The 25,194-nt window shown below is 36.3% G+C and overlaps 1 protein-coding gene across 6 annotated transcripts in view; it reads right to left on the minus strand.

Moving 5' to 3' along the window:
• Positions 1-631: 631 nt before the first annotated feature.
• Positions 632-25,194, minus strand: part of LOC131435596 (SH3 and multiple ankyrin repeat domains protein 1) — a 300,484-nt gene continuing 275,921 nt past the window's right edge. For 4 of the 6 annotated variants that reach the window (XM_058603647.1, XM_058603646.1, XM_058603645.1 and 1 more), the window contains 6 exons: positions 8,761-8,955; positions 5,214-5,646; positions 4,951-5,161; positions 3,656-4,891; positions 3,171-3,592; positions 632-3,105 (listed from right to left, as the gene is read on the minus strand). In XM_058603647.1, coding sequence (XP_058459630.1) covers positions 2,337-3,105; positions 3,171-3,592; positions 3,656-4,891; positions 4,951-5,161; positions 5,214-5,646; positions 8,761-8,955 — 3,266 coding nt within the window. In that variant the 3' untranslated portion in view covers positions 632-2,336. The remainder of the gene's footprint in view (positions 3,106-3,170; positions 3,593-3,655; positions 4,892-4,950; positions 5,162-5,213; positions 5,647-8,760; positions 8,956-25,194) is intronic. The other 2 variants (XM_058603648.1, XM_058603650.1) reach the window with 2 other exon arrangements.

Here is a 25,194-nt window from a genome sequence, read left to right on the forward strand (position 1 = left end):
GCAGAAGTAATTCTTACATTTACTTACATTGTAACGTTGCCTTTCTCAAATTTTAAAATATCGACTGTCTTTTTATAATGAACCATATTTACTTCAGGTTATCTTTGAAACAAAAATTTCATGCAAAAGATGCAACTAAATCCGAGATAATGGAAATACGATGAAAACATCAAGATATTTTGTTACGAAAGTAGGGAATCTCGTGGAAAAAAAAGGATTATTGCGATTCCGAGAACAAAAAGTAAAAAAGAATTTTTTAATCAAATTTTTGATGTTATTATATTAAAAATCATGATATTTATATTTCACAGCAAAACAATTTTGCCCAATTTTACACGGTACACACGACTGTACATCATTTGCTTGCAAAAAATCTAATTTCTCAAGAAGAAACTCGACGCAACGAATGTTTTTGATTGTTGAATTCTTTTTTACACCGCGATCTTAACTGAAACGTTGCTAACAATAAACAAAAAATAAACAAGCGATATGTGTCGACAAGTTAAACCCGTATTCGAGCGAGTTATATATATATATATGCCGCGCCTGCCATCGTCCATCAACACTTGCAAATTGAAAGAAGGGAAGTAGCGAATAAAGGAAAGTTTCTCTCAAAAATTTAACTATCTGATTTTGATTACTGTTTATATTATAGGTTCTATAGTATTATAGCAGTTATTTTAATATCATATCGATCATACTAAAGATACTTATCGGGATCAAGGTGTCTTGTTTTTGTTTTTTTTGCTTTATTAGCAATGCCTCTATCACCAATACAAAGAACACGGGGACGACAAGTACTACAATGATGTGTTTTGTGATAGCGTGATTTTGTGGTAGTATTTCTAAATCGATTAGATTAGGTGGCTTCAGTGCTTTCAATGAAAGGTTATGTACTGACAAAATGCGCTATTGTAATTGCGATACGATTACTACTTTTTGAGTATATTCGTTTCATTTAAATCGTTCGTTTCATTTATCTGTTTCAAGGCTATTACATAAAGTCGTTTCTTGAATATACGGATGTGGATGTGTTGTATATTGGTTCGTTTTTCCAAACTGCTAGATTTTAAATCGTCTAAATATTATTGTTTGCGGCAGATAGCGTTTAAAATTTTCCTTTAATTTATTCTGCATTAGTTGTTTCCGGACAGAGTTACGTTTAATTCGTTTTGTTTGTAGTACACATGTATGTAAGAATCATTTAAATTTACGAGTAAAATTTCGCATTTTTCCTTTCAAACCACGTTCAATGGCCAAGAGTTTGTATCATGTGACCTTTTCGTGTACACGATGAGATAATAATAGTGATTCCACAGTGGTCACAGTCGGCTTCATTTTAATTCCTACTCCAAGTTGTACGTGATGAGTTGTGCTTTTTATTATGCACTTAATAGGTGTGGTAGTTATGATACATTTGGGCAACAAAATGTGTCTTTCGATCATTGTTTGCATATATGCAACGCAGTATAAAAATCTTACAAACGAGTTTGCCATGTCAGTGCAGCGGAAAAAAATATACAACCGTAATATAACTAGCAAATTTAATTAAAATTCTATCTCCTTCATTCAGTGGCTTGTATTCCATACTCTTTGTGGAATCATATCTCAGTTACTATTCTGTTGACTTGTTAATTAATGTAATTAATTAAAGACAGAAAGTTATAAACGATTCATATGCACAGGTCTTTTTTTAAATATGTAGGTGGTTTATATTCAGAGACGTTTTTTGTGAATTAAATTCCACTAACGTGTTATAGTTATCGGGTGCTTCTCTAGCATACTTGTTAAACAAAATTCCAGACAAACTAGAAGAAAACTAAAAATAAGAATACCGCGTTGCACGTTTGCATATACGAAAACGAATTCTCAAATTGTTCATTTGATGCTTCTCTGAATAGCTTGAAAGAACGTTTTTCATGTTTTCAAAATATATTAAAAATGGAATACATACTAAACCTAGGGAAATGATTATTTTCTACTGATTGAATTATTTTTGGCTACTTATGGGGAGAGTCGCTTCACTTAAAAGATTTGAGCTTTCATCGACGTTTCGGGTGTGATATTGCACGATTAAGATGTTTAAACGAGTAGTGTGTTGACAACTACAACATAAATTCTTGTTTGAGCGTAATTTATCTAGTTAATGTTTGTTGCCAACTTTATTTGGTCGTATAAAGTTTAGTTTCCCGTACGGGGTTTCGAAGCTTTGAATATAGGCCAGAAAAGATTTATTCAACAGTTGAATTTTTATCTATATTATAAAATGCGCTGATGTGAACGAACCAGTTGCAACTGTATTTTTCGTGCCTATCTAGAGGACATGCTTTGTTTTCTTACTGACTATTCAATCGATTGACCTTAGGGACAGCACCAACTATTCGAACCCGCTTGCAATTAGGATTGTGACCACCGATCAATCCGGCCGGGTAGTGCTGATGTTGATGCTGGTGATGATGATGGTGATGTTGCTGTTGAGAATGTCCACCACTAATCGAATCACTGAACTCGGCGGGCGGTGGAAGTACCATCACCGACCCATCGCTCTCGGTTCCATCAACCGGTAGAGCACCGGAATCAGCTTCATCCGAGTCGGCTTCAATCGGTGGTGGAAGTGTGGCCAGAGTTACAGCATGTCTGTGCTGAATATTCTGCTGATTAGCCTTTGCCCGATTAGCAGCAATCGTTGCTGCCTGCTTCCGAGTTAGGGAGTTGTGACGCTGAAAACCGGTTGCAGGAGGACTGGGACTCTGATCGTCATCATCCTCGTCACTGCGTACTAGTGGTACAGTAGATGTAATCATCACGGCCATCTTCTTCTGTTCTAGTATTGACCCGACCTTTCTTGGATCTATAGCCGCCCCCGCAGGTTTAGGAGACGATACCTCATTACAAGTAACCGTAACCTCCTGATCACTACTAACTCCTGAAGAACTGTTGTCACCATTGTCTTCGTTGTTCGCTTGTTGATTCTGAGTGTTCTGGTTCTGTTGACGCAGAAAATCATTTGGGTATGATTTGGATGATTTGAGTTTGGTGCGAATCTTTTGGATCTCTTCCACCGAAAACGAGTGCGGTAGAGAGCTAGAACCAGAGCTGCTACCACTGTAAGAAAAATAGCACACAGATAATATTAATTGTAGTATCAGCAACTACACAATCCAACTTACCTTGTATTACTGTTTCCACTAGTTTCAGCAGCCATACCCGGATTAACAGCGCTTACACTATTGGTCGCCATTCCATTACCTATGACTTTGCCAGATCCGCCATTATGTTCCAACACAGTGTTACCGTTTATCTTATTTCGCACTAACCGAACCGAGTTATCTTCTTCGGTGTCAGATTCACTCAGGCTATAATCAGGTTCGGGCAAAGGAGGTGCGCTGTGAGGTGGGGATTTGTACTGCTGCTGATGTTGCTGTTGCTGCTGGGTTTGAGGTTGTGCCGTCTGCTGCATTACTGCTGGTCGACCAGGTTGGGCGTATGGATTATTGCCATCGCCAATAGTTACCGTAGTAACGTTGATTGCATTGGTCGATGAAGTAGTCACATTGCTGGAATTCGAACGGATCGAGGATACCTTGCGGACCTGTAAAAATATAATGGTACAATATACATTTCGATTTTTTCAGAATAACTAGAAATCTTCTACCTCGGTGCCTGTACTACTATTTCCACTGCTGCTGTTCCCACTATTGTTTGAGGTCACATTTGTTGTGCGGTAACCGACATTGCGGATGTCCTGCGGTGATGCGTACAGTTTTGCATTGGAGGCCGGCTTAAAACTCGACATAATCTCCGAATCCTGAATCTTTGATTGTTGTTTGGTTCTTTGCTGGATATGTTTCTGCAGAGCTGTGAGACACTCGTACTCGGATCCTCGCGAAATTTCCACCTTAACAACTTGTCCGATTGGGGGTGGTGGTGGCGGGTGGTTTGGCGGGGGGAGATTCAGTCTTTGCAGTGACATATGTAAGCTGTGGACATCGTCTTGCGATCGATGGCCCTTATGTCCAATGGTATTAAACCAGCCGGCAGAGGGTGTTAGTGTTCCAGCACTACCGGCCGCAGAAACAGTTCCGGCGGAAGCGAGATCCGGTGTGCTGTGAAAAGTGCGTTTCAAATCGGATCCGACCTGCGGAATTGGGATAGGGCGTCCCTTCATCGTGCCGTTCTTGGATGATTTTTTGCGTTTCATCTCCGCCACGCTGGCATACACGATTGGTCCTTTTTGGGGAGAAGTGGGAGGCGTTGCTGCACCACTATCGAAGCCAGACTGAAAACGAGAACTAGTCATTAACAATGAACAACGGTTCGCATCGGCACCCTGCTGTCTCTGAAATAATTCTTCCAACTCAGCTGCCGTGATTCGACTAGAAGTAGGACGTGACTTGATGCTCGCTGTTCTGGGTTGTACTGGAGTTCCCGGACCACCTTGGGTCGGTGTGTTCATAGCCGATTGCGATTGCTGGTGCAGCGATTCAGCTGAAGTGGATTTAGTTTGATTGGCAAGATCATCATCGTCTTTTTCGCCTCCTCCCTCCAGTCCGGCGACCATCGATTTGGCGCGGGCTCGTCCTACGCTAAGTGTTGTCTTTGGATCTCTTCGTGGTGGCATTGGCGCAGGAAGCTTGCAACCCGCCAAACTTGCCGGACCACCATTCATACGACGTGGCAGCGTGGAACATTGTCGGGAAGAAACAGGGGTACTCATACCGGAGCTTGAATGCTGACTACCATCACCACTGGCACTAATCGCACTTTCCATCATTGAATTGACCAAGTTTTGTGGCAGTGTGATGACCGTCATCGAAACCAACGAACCGGAGTTGCGAATAAGATCCACCACGTGCTCATGTGAAGCACACGTGACGTCTTCGTTGTTGATCTGCGTGAAAAGAAATTTTGTTAGGAGACGAATTGATTGCATTGCTTGATAGAACATACGGCAAGCAGAAAATCGCCCGGCTTAAGCCCGGCCATGTCAGCAACGCCACCCGGATCTACATCATCGAGATATTGAAGCGCTGGACAGCGTGCAGAGGGTTTAAGCTGCATGAGAGGAGACGACGCTTTAGCACCACGCAAGATGAATCCGAAACCTCGTTTTGCTCGGTGCAGAACCACGTTGCGAGCCTCGCCGATGACACTAGAAAAACTTGAGCAAATCAATTGATCATTTTCTGGATATAACGTCAAATTAGTCTTACGCCTTTTTTATCCTAGGAGCAGTTTGACTATTATACTGCTGTAGTTGTTGCTGCTGTTGCTGTTGTTGCTGTTGTTGCTCCAGAATCTCATTACTGCTCGTATTGATCACGTAAAGGTGGTGCGGAGTCGAAGTGGAAACATTGATAATGCTCTTCTGTCGGAATTGAACCTCCTGGACGCAATGCGCAGGGAAAAAGCCAGTTTTGTTGGTTCCTCGTACGAACCCTTCCAGCAGACCACAGTCAGTCGAACCGACAACCTCAATGACGTCTCCTGGCTGAATGTGAATATGACCGGAAAGCCCAGCATCGTAACCTTCCATGCAAACCACAGTCGTACTGGGATGACCGATCGAACAGGCTGCACTGTCCGAATTAGTACCGACACCAGACGAATCGCTGATGATGTCGCTGGTATCTCCAAGGCTTTTGTCTGCTCGTTGCCGGAAGCAATGAAAATAAAACGGGAAATGATAGCTTTGAGAACTTGTTTTCGATTGATAAGAAGAGTCGCCTTTTTGTAATGTGCTTGGTGAGGATAACAATGCCCACTTTGTTCAAACAGCATGTCGTAATGTGAGTTTAATTGTGAGGGTCGTGAATTTAGTCGGTGAATCAATACAGTTCGAAGGTAATATAATTGGTTGGTAGGAGTCAGTTCTTTTCATTTAAGCAGACCCTATCAGCTTGGAGCGATCCCAATCTTCAGTTCAGCAACTCCATGGCACGGCATCACATTCAACATATCATGTCAATTGTATGGGTGCGCAGTGCTGCTGTTTTGGCGCGCACGAATTTGACATTTCTCTCCCCTACTTCTATGTACGAGATACGATGCGAACTCGCCTGAGGGCACCATTCTCGCAAAAAAGGATGTTGCCAATGATTTGTTCGGGAAATGTGAGAGCTGGATATCTTGTTAATATGATGTCTTTGATTTAAGGCAAGATCAAAATTCGATTGAGAGCAAAACTAATCGATCAAGAATATTTTTAGAACTAATTGAATAGGTATTTCTTGTTTTTCTTGGGTTATCATCATTTTTTATGTTTTTTTTGCACGCTCTAGCGTGAATTTTCTCAAGAAGACTTAACTTTGGCTGCATTTTTGGAGACATTGAATATTCACAAGAAATTTTCATTGGGTGTACATGGTTGCCCTATCAAATGTAAAAAACGCAAAAAAACGTCAACGCGAAAGAAAAAAAAAAGGAAAGCTATTACATTAATTTTATACATACACTCAAGTCTATTTTTATTCGAAGGATATGCCTCGCATAAAAAATAGCATAATAAAACTGCTTAGAAATAGTATAGTAAAACATCGTATAATCCGTTTAAATACATTGAAACATTTGCGGGCCAGCCATTAATTTGAAACTGATGACAAAAATAGTGACATGCGACTTTGTCTCCGAAGATGTATAAAAAAAATGGAATAAAATAATATTAAAAGAATATTTTTCATCGTTTGTATACAATAAGTTTAACTTTATTGTATTATCTGGAATATGTCAAATATTTTTTTTAAAGAATGGTATCAATACAAAATCATTTTACAATAACTTTCAGACAAAATATTTGCTTCGATGTTTTTTTCTAAAATAAACCATATTATCAATATTTTACCAAAAAATAAAATAGTCTTTGTTTTGAGTGATTTTACGAATTCTGACCCATAAAAAACACAATACTTATCAAATCGCAAATTCGACTGAAATTTTTTTATGGATAACACCAGATCTCGACGCGTTGTACACAAGACAAGACAAAACATACAACTTCAATATATCAAAATATTTGTATTGCAGAGACCAATTCGATTCAAGATTGATTTTTGAAATCTACTGATTGACTACTACTTGATTGTATAAAAATTTAGTCTGAGAAAAAAATGCTAACAGTGGTATTTTCATAGCAGTAACCGTTCTCGAGATATTGAGACATGCAACTTGTAGTAATAGGGTTTTCGTACAAATTTCATCATTCTAAAAAGTCTGCCCATAAAACAACAGTTATTCTAAATGAAGCATAAAAATTATTTGAAACTTGTTAAAACTTCATGTCCAATTACCTCTAGAACAGCTTCTAAGAGAGAAGTTGCAATGAGCAAATTTGTTGACCATTCATATTCTAACATTTAAATGACTAGGTAGTGAAACAAAGTTTTTCAAATGTCTTCAAATTGTTTCAACTGTAACTGACGCAAGATTCTAAAAAAATCGTCTTTTTTCAGAGTATATTTTTTATATAGTAAATTTTTTTAGATCTTCTATAATTTCTTCAAATTCTACTAGTACTTCAGCATTTATGTGCAATTAATAGTTTAAGAGTAACAACATTTCGAAGGATTTTACAGAGTTTTTTGAATTGCATGTTGAAATATTTTAAGAACAGCCACGTCTAGGAGAATGATCACTATGACCAAATTTATTGCTTTTGATCTGTGGAATCGTTTCGTAAAAGACTATTTTTATTAAGAATTTGAAGATTTGGAAATGCCTTGAAATTGTTTTAGTTGTAATTCCTTCATTTTTGAAATTCATCAAATTGACGATAATTGTTGGTTTTGCAAAAAACGATTTTTTCAGTGAATATTTTGAAAATGCCCTACTGATTCTCTCAACTTCTTCTTGGACACCATTTTTGTAGAAGTTTTAAAATTACTTTTGTTTTGAAGCAAATACATGCAAAAATACATTCGCCGTTTTCAGTCTTGAGTCATATCGGTGAGTCACAACCAAGTAATGGTTTGCTATACTGAAGATATGTACAAAGCTCCACCCAAATTGGAGATGCTGCTCTATCATTAAACAATCTGTCGAAATTTTTAAACGTTCCAGTGTTCTCGTAAATAGGTGTTCCTCATTCCATTTAGAACAATGTCCTTCGGTCGGTTATTCTTTTCAACTCGCTGCACATTGTTGGGAAATTTCGCAGGAAGTCTGTTTTAGTATATATATATATATATATATATATATATATATATATATATATATATATATATATATATATATATATATATATATATATATATATATATATATATATATATATATATATATATATATATATATATATATATATTATATGTTTGGTTTCTCAGTGATTTAAGCTACATCTTGTTTTCCTTCATTAATAATTTGGTTGGATTGTTTGGTAATGTTTTCAATATGCTGTTATGGATGAATTATTTATATATTAGATCATGAAATGGAAATGATTTCGTGAGATCATACGGTTGAAAAAAAATTATGCAAGATATGACCTTGTTAAAAAAAACATTCACAGATTTGTTAATCAGTAACACTAAGATTGAACATACAACAATTCATGCACTAACATGTGTCCTAAAAATAAGAATAAATTAGAATGATCCATTTCAGTTGGCTAGTCGGTCACTTCCACCACGTTTCGGCACAAACTGTTCAAAAGAAATATCAAACGCCAACAAACCAGTTGGGCGAGACCGTAGTTGAATAACCAAACAACCTGCCGTGCCGAACTTGTTTATCGAACTAGCTTAAGCTAACTACAGTGTACATTACCAGTAACAATGCTGATGTCATCCTCGTGGCTCCGATGGCTGGACGATCCCTCGGAAAGGCTGGAGCTGGCCGAGCTGAAGGGATGTTCGGACGGACAAGGGGACGGTGGCCCTCCATAAATGCGTGATAGTGTCGAGCCCCAACCGAGCCCGGAGCGGCGACGCGGGTTGTACCGTGGCGGACCGCGGAACGGGACTGCGTAGAAGATTAGGAGGGGTTTTGTTTGATCGTTTTGTTGAGTATTGTAGAAAAGCGTTCGGTTCAATCATCATCTTTTTGATCGTCATCATCATTATCATATCATCATCAATTTATATGTAATTGGCAGGTTATCATTGAAAATCTTTGCATGTGAAAGAAATTGAAATGAGTGAACGAGAAGAAGCAGTTTTGCGAATCATCGCAAAACTACTTAAAAATGACAGTTTGATGGTATTCCTGGTGTGCACCTAGTAAACAGGACCATACATGATAAACAGCTAAAGCGTGACCTACCGAAACTCGATTGATTTTCATTGCATATTAAGCGTAATAAATCAGTTTTTTTCGTTTTCTACTCGACAATACATTACGTAAATTTATATGTTACATAGATATGATTATCGCCTGTGTTTTTGGTTACAATCACAATAGAAAATATGTGCAAAACAACAAACAGATGGCACTAGTTTCTTGCCATAGTGTCATCCGGTTTTGTAGTTGTATATGGCTTGGAGCCAATTAACAAATATTTATTTCATTTGATTCGACGAAATGAAACTATTGTACCAATAGTTAATCAACGAATTGGTAAAAGATCGGATACAACACCTTTACTTTAGTTTTTGCCTTTCTCATATAGAAAGGTTATGCAATCAGCCGGGCCGAGTGTCATATACCATTCGACTCAGTTCGTCGAGTACGCAAAATGTCTGTGTGTGTGTATGTGTGTGTGTATGTGCGTATGTGTGTATGTAACGATTTTTTGCACTAACTTTTCTCAGAGATGGCTGAACCGATTTTCACAAACTTAGATTCAAATGAATGGTCTTGTGGTCCCATACAAAATTCCTGAATATTATTTAGATCCGACTTCCGGTTCCGGAATTATGGGGTAAAATGTGCAAAAATTGTGAAAATAAATGCACTAACTTTTCTCAGAGATGGCTGAGTCGATTTTCACAAACTTAGATTCAAATGAAAGGTCGTGAGGTCCCCTAAAAAAAATCCTGAATATTATTTGGATCCGACTTCCGGTTCAGGAGTTATGGGGTAAAATGTGCAAAAAATAAGAAAATATGTGTTCTAACTTTTCTCATAGATGGCGCGACCGATTTTCACAAACTTAGGGAACTTAGGGAACTCAGGAATTTCATGCGGATCCCACTTCCGGATCCGGAAATATAGGGTAAAGTGTGTTAAAAATTGTATACCATCACTAAAAATGGGGAAAAATTTCTAAATCGACCTCAAATCTATTCCAATTGATAGTTTTTATCAGTAGACGGTCAAACAAACCGATTTCTGTTATTCTTTTAAGAATCGAAGAAAATTATTTTGAAGAATGCCACAGTATTATATATGATAGCATGATTGATATGAGAAAGGCATCATTACACCACTAGGTGGATTAAAACAGGTTTTTTTTACGTGGGCGTTAAAAAGATTTCAAAGTTTGCACATACTACCGTTGTAGCTATGCGAAAACACGAAGCGAATGTATCTATTTTCATCTTACCCTTAAAGTCAATCTATCGAACAGCAAGTGCAGATCTTACTCTATATGAGATGAGATGACTACTGGAGCTAAGATGTATTCGAGTAGAGTTACCCTACACAATGGCATTTAATTTTATTCATTGTTGCAATTCTTAAAACCTAGGACAAGCTCTACCATCTATGGGGGATGATTTTGTTCCAATTTTATGTTAGATTCATCCAGTTTCAGATTGGCTGCATTCGACAATTGAGCTCGCGCAACATAAAAAGCAAAAATTACTGCGTGATTACAATAATTCGTGGACAGTATTGCCAAAGTATTGAGTAAATCGAAAACGTAGCTAAGAAACCTTTTTCAATCCACCCCATATCAATTATATTATCATATGTAATACTGTGGTAGACTTCAAAATAATTTTCTTTAATTCTCGAAAGAATTACCGGAATCGGTTTGTTTGACCGTCTACTTATAATGACTGCCGATTGGAGTAGTTTTGAGGCTGGTTTAGATTTTTATACGCTTTTTGTTTCGCCCCTTTAAGTGATGGCATAAAATTTTTAACACACTGTACCTATACTCGGAAATCGGATCCGGATGAAATTCAAGAATTCCTCATGAGACCACAGGACCTTTCGTTTGAACCTAAGTTTGTGAAAATCGGTCAAACCATCATTAAGAAAGGTGAATAAGTCCCGTTTGGGAAAATATGACCACTGTTTCCAATTTAGAAACAAAATACGTTCTTTGTTTCGTCCCTTATAAAGTTTTGAACACACTTTACCCTATAATTCCGGAAGCGGAAGTTAGATTCGGACTAGAAGAACGGACGGATTTAGAAGTATGTATGGGACCATAAGACCATTCATTTGAATCTAAGTTTGTAAAAATTGGTTGCGACATCTATGCGATAAGTGGGTAAGTCATTTGAAATTGGATTTTTCACACTAATCACTATATACAGGGTGATTTTTTAAGAGCTTGAGAACTTTTTTAAACAATAAAACGCATAAAATTTGCAAAATCTCATCGGTTCTTTATTTTAAACGTTAGATTGGTACATGACATTTACTTTTTGAAGATAATTTCATTTAAATGTTGACCGCGGCTGCGTCTTAGGTGGTCCATTCGGAAAGTCCAATTTTGGGCAACTTTTTCGAGCATTTCGGCCGGAATAGCCCGAATTTCTTCGGAAATGTTGTCTTCCAAAGCTGGAATAGTTACTGGCTTATTTCTGTAGACTTTAGACTTGACGTAGCCCCACAAAAAATAGTCTAAAGGCGTCAAATCGCATGATCTTGGTGGCCAACTTACCGGTCCATTTCTTGAGATGAATTGTTCTCCGAAGTTTTCCCTCAAAATGGCCATAGAATCGCGAGCTGTGTGGCATGTAGCGCCATCTTGTTGAAACCACATGTCAACCAAGTTCAGTTCTTCCATTTTTGGCAACAAAAAGTTTGTTAGCATCGAACGATAGCGATCGCCATTCACTGTAACGTTGCGTCCAACAGCATCTTTGAAAAAATACGGTCCAATGATTCCACCAGCGTACAAACCACACCAAACAGTGCATTTTTCGGGATGCATGGGCAGTTCTTGAACGGCTTCTGGTTGCTCTTCACTCCAAATGCGGCAATTTTGCTTATTTACGTAGCCATTCAACCAGAAATGAGCCTCATCGCTGAACAAAATTTGTCGATAAAAAAGCGGACTTTCCGAATGGACCACCTAAGACGCAGCCGCGGTCAACATTTAAATGAAATTATCTTCAAAAAGTAAATGTCATGTACCAATCTAACGTTTAAAATAAAGAACCGATGAGATTTTGCAAATTTTATGCGTTTTATTGTTTAAAAAAGTTCTCAAGCTCTTAAAAAATCACCCTGTAGTTTTGGAACAGGAAGTCAAATCCAAATGAAATTCAGAAGTACCATTAACTCGAATTTAAGTTTGTAAAAAACGGTCACGCCATCTCTGAGAAAAGGTAATATATATATATTTTTTGCTCATTTTATCCCATAACACATACACACACTCCTACACACACACACACACTCGAAGATCTGAATCAAGTGGTATATGACACTCGGCCCTCAAAGCCTCGGTTCAAAAGTTGATTTTCACAGTGATTGCAGAACCTTTCTATATGAGAAAGGCAAAAAGCTTGAACTGGTCAGTAGACATCACTAAAACGATAGTTCGAATGCAAATATTAATTTTATTGAATAACTAATTCATTTATCTTCGCATAGAATGAGTTAGTTTACTATGAATTCAATCAATGTTTGCTGATGGGATTTTGATAAATTTAAGAAATATGGTGCCACGTTGATTAAAATAATAGATTTTGTTACTTCAATGCAATGAATAGTGTTTTGAGTGTAAAAAGTCTAAGTTATCTTTGACAAAGTGAGTGATTACATGTCGATTGAAAACATGAGTGGTCAAACTGCATAGCTGATCATATTCAGCGGTAGAGGTGTGATTTGTTTATTAGAATTTATACGTATAACTTTCAATATAAAAATCTGTTTTTATTCCCCTAGCGCAGGAGTTGGGAACTCTCAACTCAGAAAAGTAAAAATTACAATTTACAAAATATCAATGTTTCTAAAGAGTTACAAATATTTTCTTGTCTTTTAAAACCTAATAAGTTAAATTAGCATATGGAGCTTTCCCTTACTGTAACCTCATAACCAAAAAGTCGCATGTGGCTTGTAAGCAGTACATTCCCGACTCCTATCCTAGCGGTTTAGAGACGCGTATCTTATTACCGCATACATAACAATCGTCCGGAATCGGAAACCGGGTTTTGATATAAACGAATTCGATTGGTTTGGCCATCAACTAACAAAATCTACACATTTAAACATTTAAAAAAACAACGTTTTGAAGATTTCCTACGTCGTTTACATCGTCAATTCATATGACATTAAAAAATTGTAGACACTCATTACCATTTGATACCGTTACAGGAATTCGAATTTGGATGAAATTAAGGCATTTTGCAAGATCTTTCATATAATGCTGAGATAGTCTGAAAAATAGACAGGAGATCCATTATGAGATTTTAAGCTCTGATTAATTTCAAAAATAGATATCAGCCTAAACATACTCCGATAACCATGCATACACTCTAAAAAAAATTGAAAACTATTTGCTGTATTTCTTGGAGTGATTAGTCGATATCACATCAAATAACATTTGAATCTGAATTTTATGTCAGCAAGGTTGTCACATTCAGTTAAATTAGACATATTTTTACATATTTTGGCTTGTGAATTTAAATTGATGGCGGCAGTCCTTTTATGTGCAACTATAGACACGTACATTTACATAGATTTTTCGTGCTGTGACGTTTATAATTTCTCTATTCTTGAAAAGATATTTATCGCAATAACGTTAAGTGTTGGTTTTAATGTCTAATATAAAATAAAAATATTACACAAATAAGAGATGCGGTTTTTCAATTTAATTGTTTGGTTATGTTTTTATTCTGAAAATATTCATTTTTTTGATGATATTTGTTTTTAGATTACCCTATCGATTACCTTTTTTTCTTTTACAACTCAGTTCTGAGTCAAATTGGTTTCTTCATCCGGGCAGAACAAATGGTTTGCCATGATGAAGATGGGTGCAAAATTACATCTAAAGTAGAGCAAGCTGAATCTAAAAAAAACTGTTAAAATCGGTACTTGAATATTGATATAGAAATTAAGATCCTCATCTTAAAGTTTTTAATTATCCGGTTCATTGGTGATATCATGTGCCGTACAATGTACAATTCTCCCCATATTACATCAAATTTTTATCACAAACACAACAAAGCTATTCGAAACTCTTTGATTAATTGAAATGAAATCTCCAAGATAGTCCCAGTTTTTTACCTAGCGCCTGAAGGAATACAATTACTGATGCAAAAATCAGAATATGCAATTAGTAAACTACAAAACATTAATACTTAAAAAAAAGTTAAAATACATCAACTAAAACATATGTTTTTATGGCATATGTCAGTTTCCTATGTTAACCATAAAATCGAAGGGGAAATGTTGAAGAAATATTATTCCGGTCTCACGCTTCTTAAATCTCTTTTGATATTTACCTACTAATATTGCGTCTAGAAACTGCACGAACTGCACCGCTTGTCCATAAACTAGCTGATTTTATCAATGTCGGATAGTTACTGACTATCGGGGAGGTATTATTGAAAGTAAAGGACGAACGAAAACGAAAACAACAAATAAAGTGCGATAAGATATGAGCAAATATTTTCTTTTGAACCATTCTACGACTAGAGAGCGAGGTAGATTGGTCATGGTCAGATTCGATCTTTGTTGATACATTACATCTACTTGTTTACTAAATCGACGATTATTGAAATCTCGAATTGTTCATCAGCCGTAGATTATCAATTGGACGCTTTAAATTTATAAGAATCAACCACCAATTAGGTATTTCCAAAATTAAGTAATTAAATACTTCCTTATTGTGATCATTTCAAATAAGATTGTGTGATTCATTATTGCTGGTATGTTATCAAAGGTGTATAAGCACCAAAGCTCCACCAAAGGAAAGCCGTAACTCTTGAGTACTTCAACAAGCAATTAGGAGCAATTGGTCACCTGCAATGATAGGCTTCTATTTGTGAACTAAAATTTAGCGCCTTGAAGGAAAATACGGAGTTGGTTGAGATTATTGAAAGTTATTCTTCTTCGAACGTTGAACGTTCCGCTATGATAGAAAACAGTCCTTCATCACCACATACGGTTCATTTTCGAAAAGATGAAGTACACGGAACCACCCGCGATCCCATTTCAACCAAAATATTAGTTGATTTTCTGAATTCGATTGGTTAAAATTTGGTACAACTAATCGATTGTTGTTTTAACTAAACTGTCATTTTTGTTTTTCGATTAGCAGAAACGATGGTTGAAACAACTAATTTAACTGTTTGAAAAAAATGCTGTCAATTAGTGAGGACACATACCTTTCAATTTCAACAAATATTTTAGTTGAAATAACTGGTGTTGTTATTGAAACAAAATTCTGTTAGTTGAAAAATGAATCGGTTTTAGTTGATTGTTTGTTTTGAGATCAGTAAAGATCTACATTCTAAAAAAAATACTTCTGATTCGATCGGAAATGATTGATGTAGAAAATCGTTTTTAATCAGCAAAAGTGCCCGGAGGGGCGAGTAAATTAGCGAATTTATTAAATTTACCTAAAATGATGCCTGTTTGAAGGGTTGAACTAAAGTTATGCACTGATAATTTTAGTCAATTTATATGAGGTTGGGTGCATCAACCGCTGGGAATTGGAATTTTGCGACGGCAATTCAAACGCGCCATTCAATCGCAACGCGTTCTGTGCGTTTGAAACCCTTCGCTCCTGTTACTTTTATAAATTAAATTCATGTCAAAAAGCGTTTTATTGCTAATGCATGAACATCATCATCGGTAACAAACAGCTGGAAGTAAAAAAGTCTGCTGGAAGTAAATAATGATCGAATTTGAAGCATAAAATTTTTGCGCATACCTGAAAGATTACGAGATGATCATTCATTAACATTTTCTAATTTCTCACCAAATCTTTTTCATCTCAAACGAGGTTAACTTTATCACAACACCGCTGTTAGATAAACACTTGTTATCATAAAATTCTCAAATCGAATGAACACAATTTCACCAAACGCTTTAACCATCGATGTTGTTTTCATTGACATTTTGAAGCGACGCGAACAGATTTCAACTAAAAAAGTTGTTGATTTTGCATTGCGATTATTGTTTTGCTTTCAACTGTCTCCGGCATTTGACAGCATTCAAAACAACATATTTTTCAACTACTTGAATATATGCAAATCAAAAACCATTTTGGTTGAATCAAAAAGAAATTAGTTAAATCAACTAGCGCAAAAATCAAAAACTGCGATATCGCAATTTTATGATCGAAGGGTTCTCCGTGTACCAGCTTCCTGAGTGAAAGAGGAAGAAAGAGTAAGAGAGAGAGATAAAGAGAGGGGAGGAATCGAATGTGCTCAGTAGGCATTCATCACAGTTCTTACTTATCGGATATTGGTTCTCTCGATGAGTAAATGATCATTCTGGGTCCAGCCCGTTGGCAATATTCAAGATAGTGACTTCATCAAGATTTACAAATTTATTGCTACTATTCGGAACGTAAGCAATTATTTTTATAGCGCAATAATTGCCAAAATTTTTATAGCGAGTTTTCGTACAAAATAAATGATGCTAGTTTCACTAGATCTTGTTAATCTGCGCGTTTGGAATAGTGGTATAGACCCTGTTTTACCAAACGTAATGATGTCATATTTGTTAACACGTTTTTTCAATGAATGAAACTTTTAGAAGAATTTTCATGGTCTGATTGTGACAGAATCCATGAATTCAATTATTAACAATGTCATGCCCGACAAAAACTTTTAAAGTCTTATCACTCAGGAGTGCACTTTAGTTCGTTGTTCAATATTATTTCGTTGTTCAATACGGTGGCGATCAACATAGCATAGGATAAATCACGTCGAATGTCAAGAGTGTTGAGTCCAACCAATAATCCACGGCTTTCGTAGCTAGGCAGTTCGTAAGGGTTATTTTAAGGTAGCTGTCGAACAGCAAATTGAACGAATCTGCGCTGTACTGATTCTGTTCGGTTGGCGCCGATAAAGTAATATGGGTTCCATATCGTAAAGCTACTCGAGCATTGTACGAATGAGTGAGCAATATAGATGTCAAGGCAGTAGTTGTATCTTATAGGAACTTTTTTGTGTGTGAACGGTATAGTTGAGCATTTGTCAAAATTCAAAGCCATTCGATTTATCTTACACAACTTTGAAAAAAAAATCATGTTGGTGTTGAAGAAAAACAGCATCCTCGTTGCTTTGAACTATTTGGAATAGCATGAGATCATCAGCGAATTGATCAGTTTGAGATCAGTTTCAGGTTTCAAAGAAGGAAATTAAATACTCCCTGCAAACGGCGGATAAAGTCAAAGTCGACAACATTTTCAATTTTGTGAGTCCTGTTGAAATTAATATTTCACACGAATATGAGCAAAACACATGTATTGTCTCAGGATGACATTACTGAGACAAATTACGATGAAAATAGGATAATAATTAGAAATATTAAAGTAATGCTGTTATGCTTTCTGATTGATTTAAAACTGTTTTTAAACCCTTAAAAATCGTTGAATGAGATATGGGGTGTTGGCCCAATTTCCTATGGATTATTCGACATAGAACCTGTATGTGACAGTAAGTTGTTTCAACATTTTTGCTGAATTTTTTGCTCAAACGCAAAATTGGGCGTTGCTTCCAACTTTTCACTTGTTGAATAAAAATAAATCATGATGCTGAAAATTGTTACTCATATTTGAGCTAGTAATATTTTTCCCTGTTTTGCACTAAAATTCCCGGCTTTTTCCCGGTGACGTTTAGATTCAATGAGCACCAAGAAGAAAAGCTCATGAAATGTGCTTGTTTTTCTTGGACGAAAAGTTTGATGTAGCGAGTGTCATCCCAGTCCCACTGTTCAGCTGGACGAGTATGAAAGATAAATCGTAGACTCAATTAAATTATATTTTTTGTCGTGAATAAGACTTACTTTACTATGGGGTGCCTTTTCAAAATTTACCCTCTGAGTTTTTGATAGTGAATATCTCTTGTTGTATCTAACGAGTCAACACAATTTTTGCTACATGCCATCGGAAATATAATCACAATGTTATGATAAAATATTCAGTTGTGTGACATAATCTCCAATAATTCAAAATTAAACTTTTCTGAAATGTTTGATATGTACGAGTATCAAAGAGGATAATTCGTAAGGCGCGTTTGCCTTTCTCGTATTTTCAAAGCTCATAGCTCAGTGATCTGTGAAAGGATGTATATAATCTAGCTACCAATAGAATCGAAATTTTTCCTCTCAAACGTGTATAGCAACAGCATTGAAGTATTTCAATAGTACACTATTAAAAAACCTGTCTCATTTGACCCATGTCAACACCAGCCAATCAGAACGCGTTCTGAGGAAGAGAACAAAATATCTGCTGCTGTACAACAAATCGTTCGAGAAAAATGTTCTGAACAGTGTTTAATATCGTTGTGAGTTCCACAATTTGGTCCTTCTGAAAGGCAGGAATGAATCCCGTACAGTATCCTGACAGTTTCTTTCAATGAGATGCAAATCCGAAATGAAAAAATCGAAATTAAAATTCTATATGCTGCTATTTTTATAGCCGCTAGGACCGCCCATTTATGAAAAAGCTACAAACGAAATCACGTAAAAAGAAACCTCTTAACAAAAATTGGATCAGTTTGGATTCTATCATCACGGCGAGCAGATGAATTTTGTGTCGTTTGCAAAGCTAGTTTTGCTTCCGAAAAGAGCGATTACGTCACAGCTGCCAGTTGTTTGCATTGGTGAAAAAAACAATGGTGGAGAGCATTACACAAAATCAGCCGTTCTATTGGCTCTGTTAAGGAACATGTCAGTTGTTTTTGTAGTCACGACATCCTGTTATGTCTCTGACATTACCCACCCGCCTTTTTGTTCGTTGCACTACGGTGATTTTATGTAATAAGGTGCTAATTATAGTAGTAAAACCAATTCTTAATACACCTAGTGGTTTAATCGTGCCTTTCTCTTGCCATCGACACAGTCTGATGCCACTTGTACCATTATATTTCAATGACCAGAAATCACTGCCATTCGATCTTCAAGTTTCGGAGATATCGACTTGGTGGATGACACAATAATAGCTTTCAAACAAAGCTAAGATTGTTGAAATCGGTTCAGCCATCATCGAGAAAATTGAGTAATAAAATAATCGTTGAAAGGGACACACACACATTAAAACACATCGAATGGTATATAAAACTTTGATCTCCAAGCCTCGAAAATCGGTTTTTCAATAGCTCTGTTACCTTTCTATAAAAAAAGGCAAAAAGCGTTATCGTTACTGTGAGAAAGTCTTATGAATTTGCGATTCGACCTGTGATCATGACATCATATCTTGCATTATTCATGTGATAACTATATCCAGTATTATTCAAATTGTCCTTCGCATTCGTGAAAAAGGCCTTCAACTTCAATCCAATAGTTCTCACCCGTTGAAACAATAAAATTACTCGTAAAACAATGAATCAAGAATCGTCGTCAATTTGATGAAATTTTTTTCATCTATATTCTGCAAAAAATATTTAGTTGATCGGTTTTTAAGGCCCAGTTTATCGACCCTAAACTGATCACGATATTTTATATTTTCGCGAAAATACCCTGATAACAGTTGTAGGAAATTTTTATATAAATGCTTCAAAGCAAGAAAATACTGAACTACTCAACTTTATGCCAGTAGGGGAAAGTATTATAAAGCGCTTCTGATAGCCAAAATGCTTCCTTCCTTTTTTAAGCGTTCAAGATGTTCTAAAAAAATTATCACTAACACTATCTTTTCGTAGGATCTTTCTGCTATGCAAGTTAGGCAGGTGACGTGTTATATATGAAAAAAGCTGAAAATATCATAACGTGGCTTTTCGTTCGATGCAAGGTTTTGTTTCTATGTACTAAATAAGCATATTATCCGCCATTTATTTGATACACTAATTTTCTCAAAACAGTCACTTCACGGACATTTCGAGGGTATAATGAATCTTTGTTGTGGGGGATAATGCTGTGTGGCATACCACTGATTTGTTGTGAGCCATATTATACGACTGCTGGGGCATTATGTCTGAGGCAAGCGAAAAAACTGAGGATGTGGTCGTTTTAGAAAATGTTTTTTTATCACTCAATTTTCATCACTTCTACCAGAATCATTGAAAATTATGTTTCTCAATTGTATTTTAAAGAAATACTCACACTCTTGAAGAATACCTTTTATTAATACGTTTAGAAATATCTCAATGTTTTCTTAAGGATACTTTTCTCTATAGAAAGTTGTGTATCTGACTCTTCATAAGCTACTACTTTTAGGGGTACATGTATTTACTCAAAGTTAGAATGGGGGCACATGTACTTGCTAATAACAATGCAGTAGACATGTGTCATACTTATTACATCGCATGCCTACTATATCTGCATCGCACCCACAGACAATAGGTGAAAATAGATGAAAGACGTCAGCGGCACCAACCAAAAATGGATTTCAATTTGTCAACTTTCAGCACAATGAACGACATAAAAAGCTCTTTTTAGAACCATTGTTATCGTATGGAATTTTTCATTGAAAAATGGCGAGGATTGCTCTGATTTTGCACTTTCGAGAAGAAATGGCAATGAAACACCGTCAAAATATTGCATTTCTGCTGTGCGCCACCAGTGTTTTTCAATGAAAAACGGCATTTAATAATTATTTATATTGATTCTTGTGATGTCGTTGTGATATATTATTTTATTTCAGTCTTTATAAGGGTATGCTACTGTTTGAAATTCTGGCAAACGAAAATGTATATACTAATATACACAATCAATAAACAAATAAAATTATAACTTTTCGAAAGTGTGAAGGAATCGTGCCGCTCGGGTTAATCTTGTTATGACTCTGAAACTACTTATCCACCTTTAATTATTCAGTAAGCTGTTAGCTTGGTAGTTTGATTGATTCCGATATATCGTTCTGTGGTGTTTGAGAATTTAAGTATTTGACATTCCTTATGTTCTCACCATTAAATGCAGCAATCATCTAGGGATACTCGAGATGTGAACAATGAACAAAGAGAAATATCAGGTAGCTGCGTTTGTAACTTCGTCGAGCAAATAACTTTCAGTAAGGGTCAGTTTCATTAAGGCGTGGTTCTTCAGTTTGAGAAGATATTCTACTTCAAATGTACCATTAAAAAATAATGTCAACTCTAGACACGTTCCGAGAGTTAGGTTTGGCTACATTAAACATGCGCCCACCTGAGGTTTCATAGTCAGCGTCTCAAGCGATGCGAGGGGATGCGAGCACCGCGAACCCAGTTAATAGTAATTAGACGTGTCATGACTCACTCTAGGGTAGAACGGGGGTCATCCTTCTGTTCCCCGCTACCATACTTTTCTTCATTCGAGTTCTCGTGGGGCTTGCATTTGAATAGAACATTTTCAATTTGTGTAAATGGTATAGTGTTGTGAATAAATAATGTCTGATTCATAAACCAGAGATTGGGAAAATCTCAGGGGTGTTCGGGATTGGCCATTTAAAATAGATTTCGTACAAGAATACTGATAGAATCACAGGCTAAAATAGTTTTCTTGTCAAAAGCCTTCAATCATCTTTCCACTACCTCAAAACTAATCACATTGAAAATAATAAAACAAATACAAAGAAAGCTTTTCTTTAGATTGGATATTGTTCGAGTAAAAGTTCAATCAATTTCTATTTTCATTGTTATTTCCACTAAAAAAGATTCTGATAAATTTAGCAGCCACAGATAAAAATCAGCTTAACTCGTTTGCATTAACGTTTCAATTCAATTTAAAAATAAGTTCATTTTCTTTCTTTAATCAAACCCAAAGCGAGTACGTGAAATTCGAATGAAGGAACACTTCTTGAAACTAACAATGTCCATCACAAAGTCAATAGTTTATTCGAAAAAAATTCAAATGCTCTGAACGAAAAGCTAGCAGTAGTGAAAGTAGCGTTTTCCCCCATTTTATTTTAAACAGCAAGCTTATGCTTTTCTGACTTTCTGGCATACATTTTACTTTTCATTTTGGGGTTTTGGTACCTCAATGGTACGACTTGTTGCTAAGCGCACATGAATATTTTCATTTGCTTTACCTTTCTTTTCCGATTCATCAATGCACTATCAGTTTTGCGGAACTGTTAATGCCACCTCGAGGCTCAATTTGAACTGACATTTCAAACGAAAACAAATTTACGACTTCATGGCCGTAAATATATAGCAGTCGCATCAGTAATAATGCGTAAAAAACGTAAAACAAATTTTATTTTTGCTTCATATATTATGTGAACATTTACATCTACATCTACATTTACATTATATTCAAATGTGAACTTAAAGTGGAGTTGTATTCTACGTCCGCCTAGGGGTTCATGTTGTATTACTATGGAACACTTGCAATCACATATGAACTGCTTTGCTTTAAACAGTCGAAGGTGAAACACAAACATATAACAAATAAAAAAAAGCTTCGATGTGAAGTAAAAGAGTTTTCTGCTAGTAGCAGAACCATTATGTCAGCTTAGCGGTTTATGTTGAACAGCACAGTGGCATAAAAGTTAACAATAATCTGTTATACGCTGACGAGTCCAAGACGGTTTTCAGTTGCGCCACGATCACAAAGGCATGCAAATTTTACGTCCAGTAGGGCTATCTCTGGCGGATAACAAAGCTGCTACTTCTGTTAGCAACTAATTGTGTAAAACCACAGTTCCTTTTCCGTCTAACTCATAAGAAGAAATGATTCGACCCTGGTTTTTCTTTTACACTCACTAGTTGAACAACGGATCTATCTATTCCTCGGTTAATTTTCCGTTGGCAGTGACGGGAAGTTAAAAACTGGATTCATAGTAGCTGTAGTGTCTTAACACAAATCCAATATAAATCATTATATTTCATGGTTCCGAAACACTGCTTTCGTGATGGTTTGAGGAGTATTTGTAAGCGTGGCCATCTACCGTTTGGTTTTTGTCGAAAAAATGTGTTATGTTAGATTATAGCACGGAAGTGTTGTAGAATTTTAGAAAAGAAACCAAGCATTAACAGATTTTAGGGGATGATTATGCAGGACGAAATGCCTTTTTCATCCGGCGAATTTTTCGAAAACTCGTTTTGGTACACCATATTTAAACCCCTTGTAATAATTCAACTGGTAATACAGGTTGTCCAAAATAAACGAATACGAGGTGTCTATTTTGGTCCAGTTCAAAGCCATATTGTTTCGAATTTAGGAATCGATCAAAATCATGCAAACTGCTTTCTATAGGTTTCAAAAATGTTTGAAAAAAGACAAAAAGGTTAAAGCGGTGTTGTTCCAAAACATATGCAATAATTGATCTATATAATATTACCGAATAACTGCTATGAAATATTCGAAGCTTGAATTTGTATCAGAATATATTGAGAACTGTTAAAGCAATGCAATGAACAATTTAAATCCCTATCGCAGCGATCACGACGAATAAGTACATCTAGCAAATATTTACATGTACGAGTATCCACACTTATTACCTTTCTTGATCTGCAACTGTGACCTAGACTATAAGCATTCTGCGATCCAAGTTAGCACGCAATACTGTTTGCAATTTTCAACATTCAAAATACAGAATCGACTAAGTAGGTTATACTCTAATGACGATAGTAACTAAAAGATGCACACACAACTATGTAGCCCGAAAATGATTTAACATTTATTTTTATTAAATACAGACTGAGCAGATTTTCGAGTAGCAGACTGAGTAGATTTTTTGAATTAGAAAGAATGAAACATGGTATTAAAGTGTATGAAATTCAGCTATATAATACCACAGAAAACAGACATCCAAGTAGAGATTTCATTGTGTGTAAGAAAATTAACGATTGTTTGATGAAGTGATCACCAAGTAGCAATTCGCCTAAAGAGGCGCTTTGAGCAGCCCAGCAATCGCTTATGAGCTCTTGTGTTCGAGTTTGTATGCAATGGTAATAATTTTCAAAGAATCTTAACAGCTTTTTAAACACAAGTTTGTACTAGCTTGAAAGTATGTTCTTTGTGGTAATACCTCTAGTATATAAAAGAAAAACAGAAAACCGGTTCACTTTTGTTCATTAATTTCCTAGTAGTTGTACTAAATTCTCTGATCACACTCCCGTCTGCTTAGCCTGTGCGAATATAAGTGCTAGTAGTTACTTTGTTAACGACCAAACACATCTGTTATATGCCTTAAGCACGGTTCCGGTGAGCTCCACGTCGTTAGCCATTTTGGTAAACGGTGCGTAACAAACGCACCAGAGTGTGTAAACAATAATAAATTTATTTACGAAGACTAGACATCGGTGACTGCCGACACAAGTTTCAAAACGCGAGTAAATATTTGTGTTGAAGCTGGAAAAAAAAATCTGAAAACAAATTCCTCGAACTGCCCAGGAAACGCGGTACTGTCCTTTTAGTATTAACCACGAAAAAAATGAAAGGTTACGGAAGATTTTTAGAATTTAGTAGCAAACACACTAATCGAGTTTCGATTGCATTATACGTGCATAGTAAAATTCATCAATCAGGGAGAAGATATAATTTTCGGAAATTAAAAATATGTCTAAAACCAGAAGATATACTTAATTATGTTTCACAATTCAAAGAAATCTGGTAAACATTTGCATTTGCTCAGCACTCGGTGCTCCTGGAAACGTATTTTCAATCAGCAGAGTAGTGGTTCCAGAGAAATTTGCACAATTTTTGTTTTGTTTTCAAGTAATCTAAACTCTAGAAAAGCTAACTATTTTAATCATGCAACGTGTAGGCGTGTCGGATGAGTGATGTGATGAAGCGACGTCTGGCTGAAAATGTGACGTGATCCGAAAACGCACAAACGACAGAGAGCTGAGAACAGAACAATTACGTTGCCCTATTGCAGAAAACTGACAGACACAAAAAACGGCACATCTAAGGTTGCGAAAAATGTAACAAGTAACACATGTGTTTTGTGTGTGTATGTGTGTGTGGGAAAAACGTGAGTGATTAAATGCTATTCCTATCGCACGCCTCTTCCCACCTACAACCGGCTAAAGAAGCCGA

The sequence above is a fragment of the Malaya genurostris genome, chromosome 3 (assembly GCF_030247185.1).
Source record: "Malaya genurostris strain Urasoe2022 chromosome 3, Malgen_1.1, whole genome shotgun sequence".
NCBI classification, from domain to species: Eukaryota; Metazoa; Arthropoda; class Insecta; order Diptera; family Culicidae; genus Malaya; species Malaya genurostris.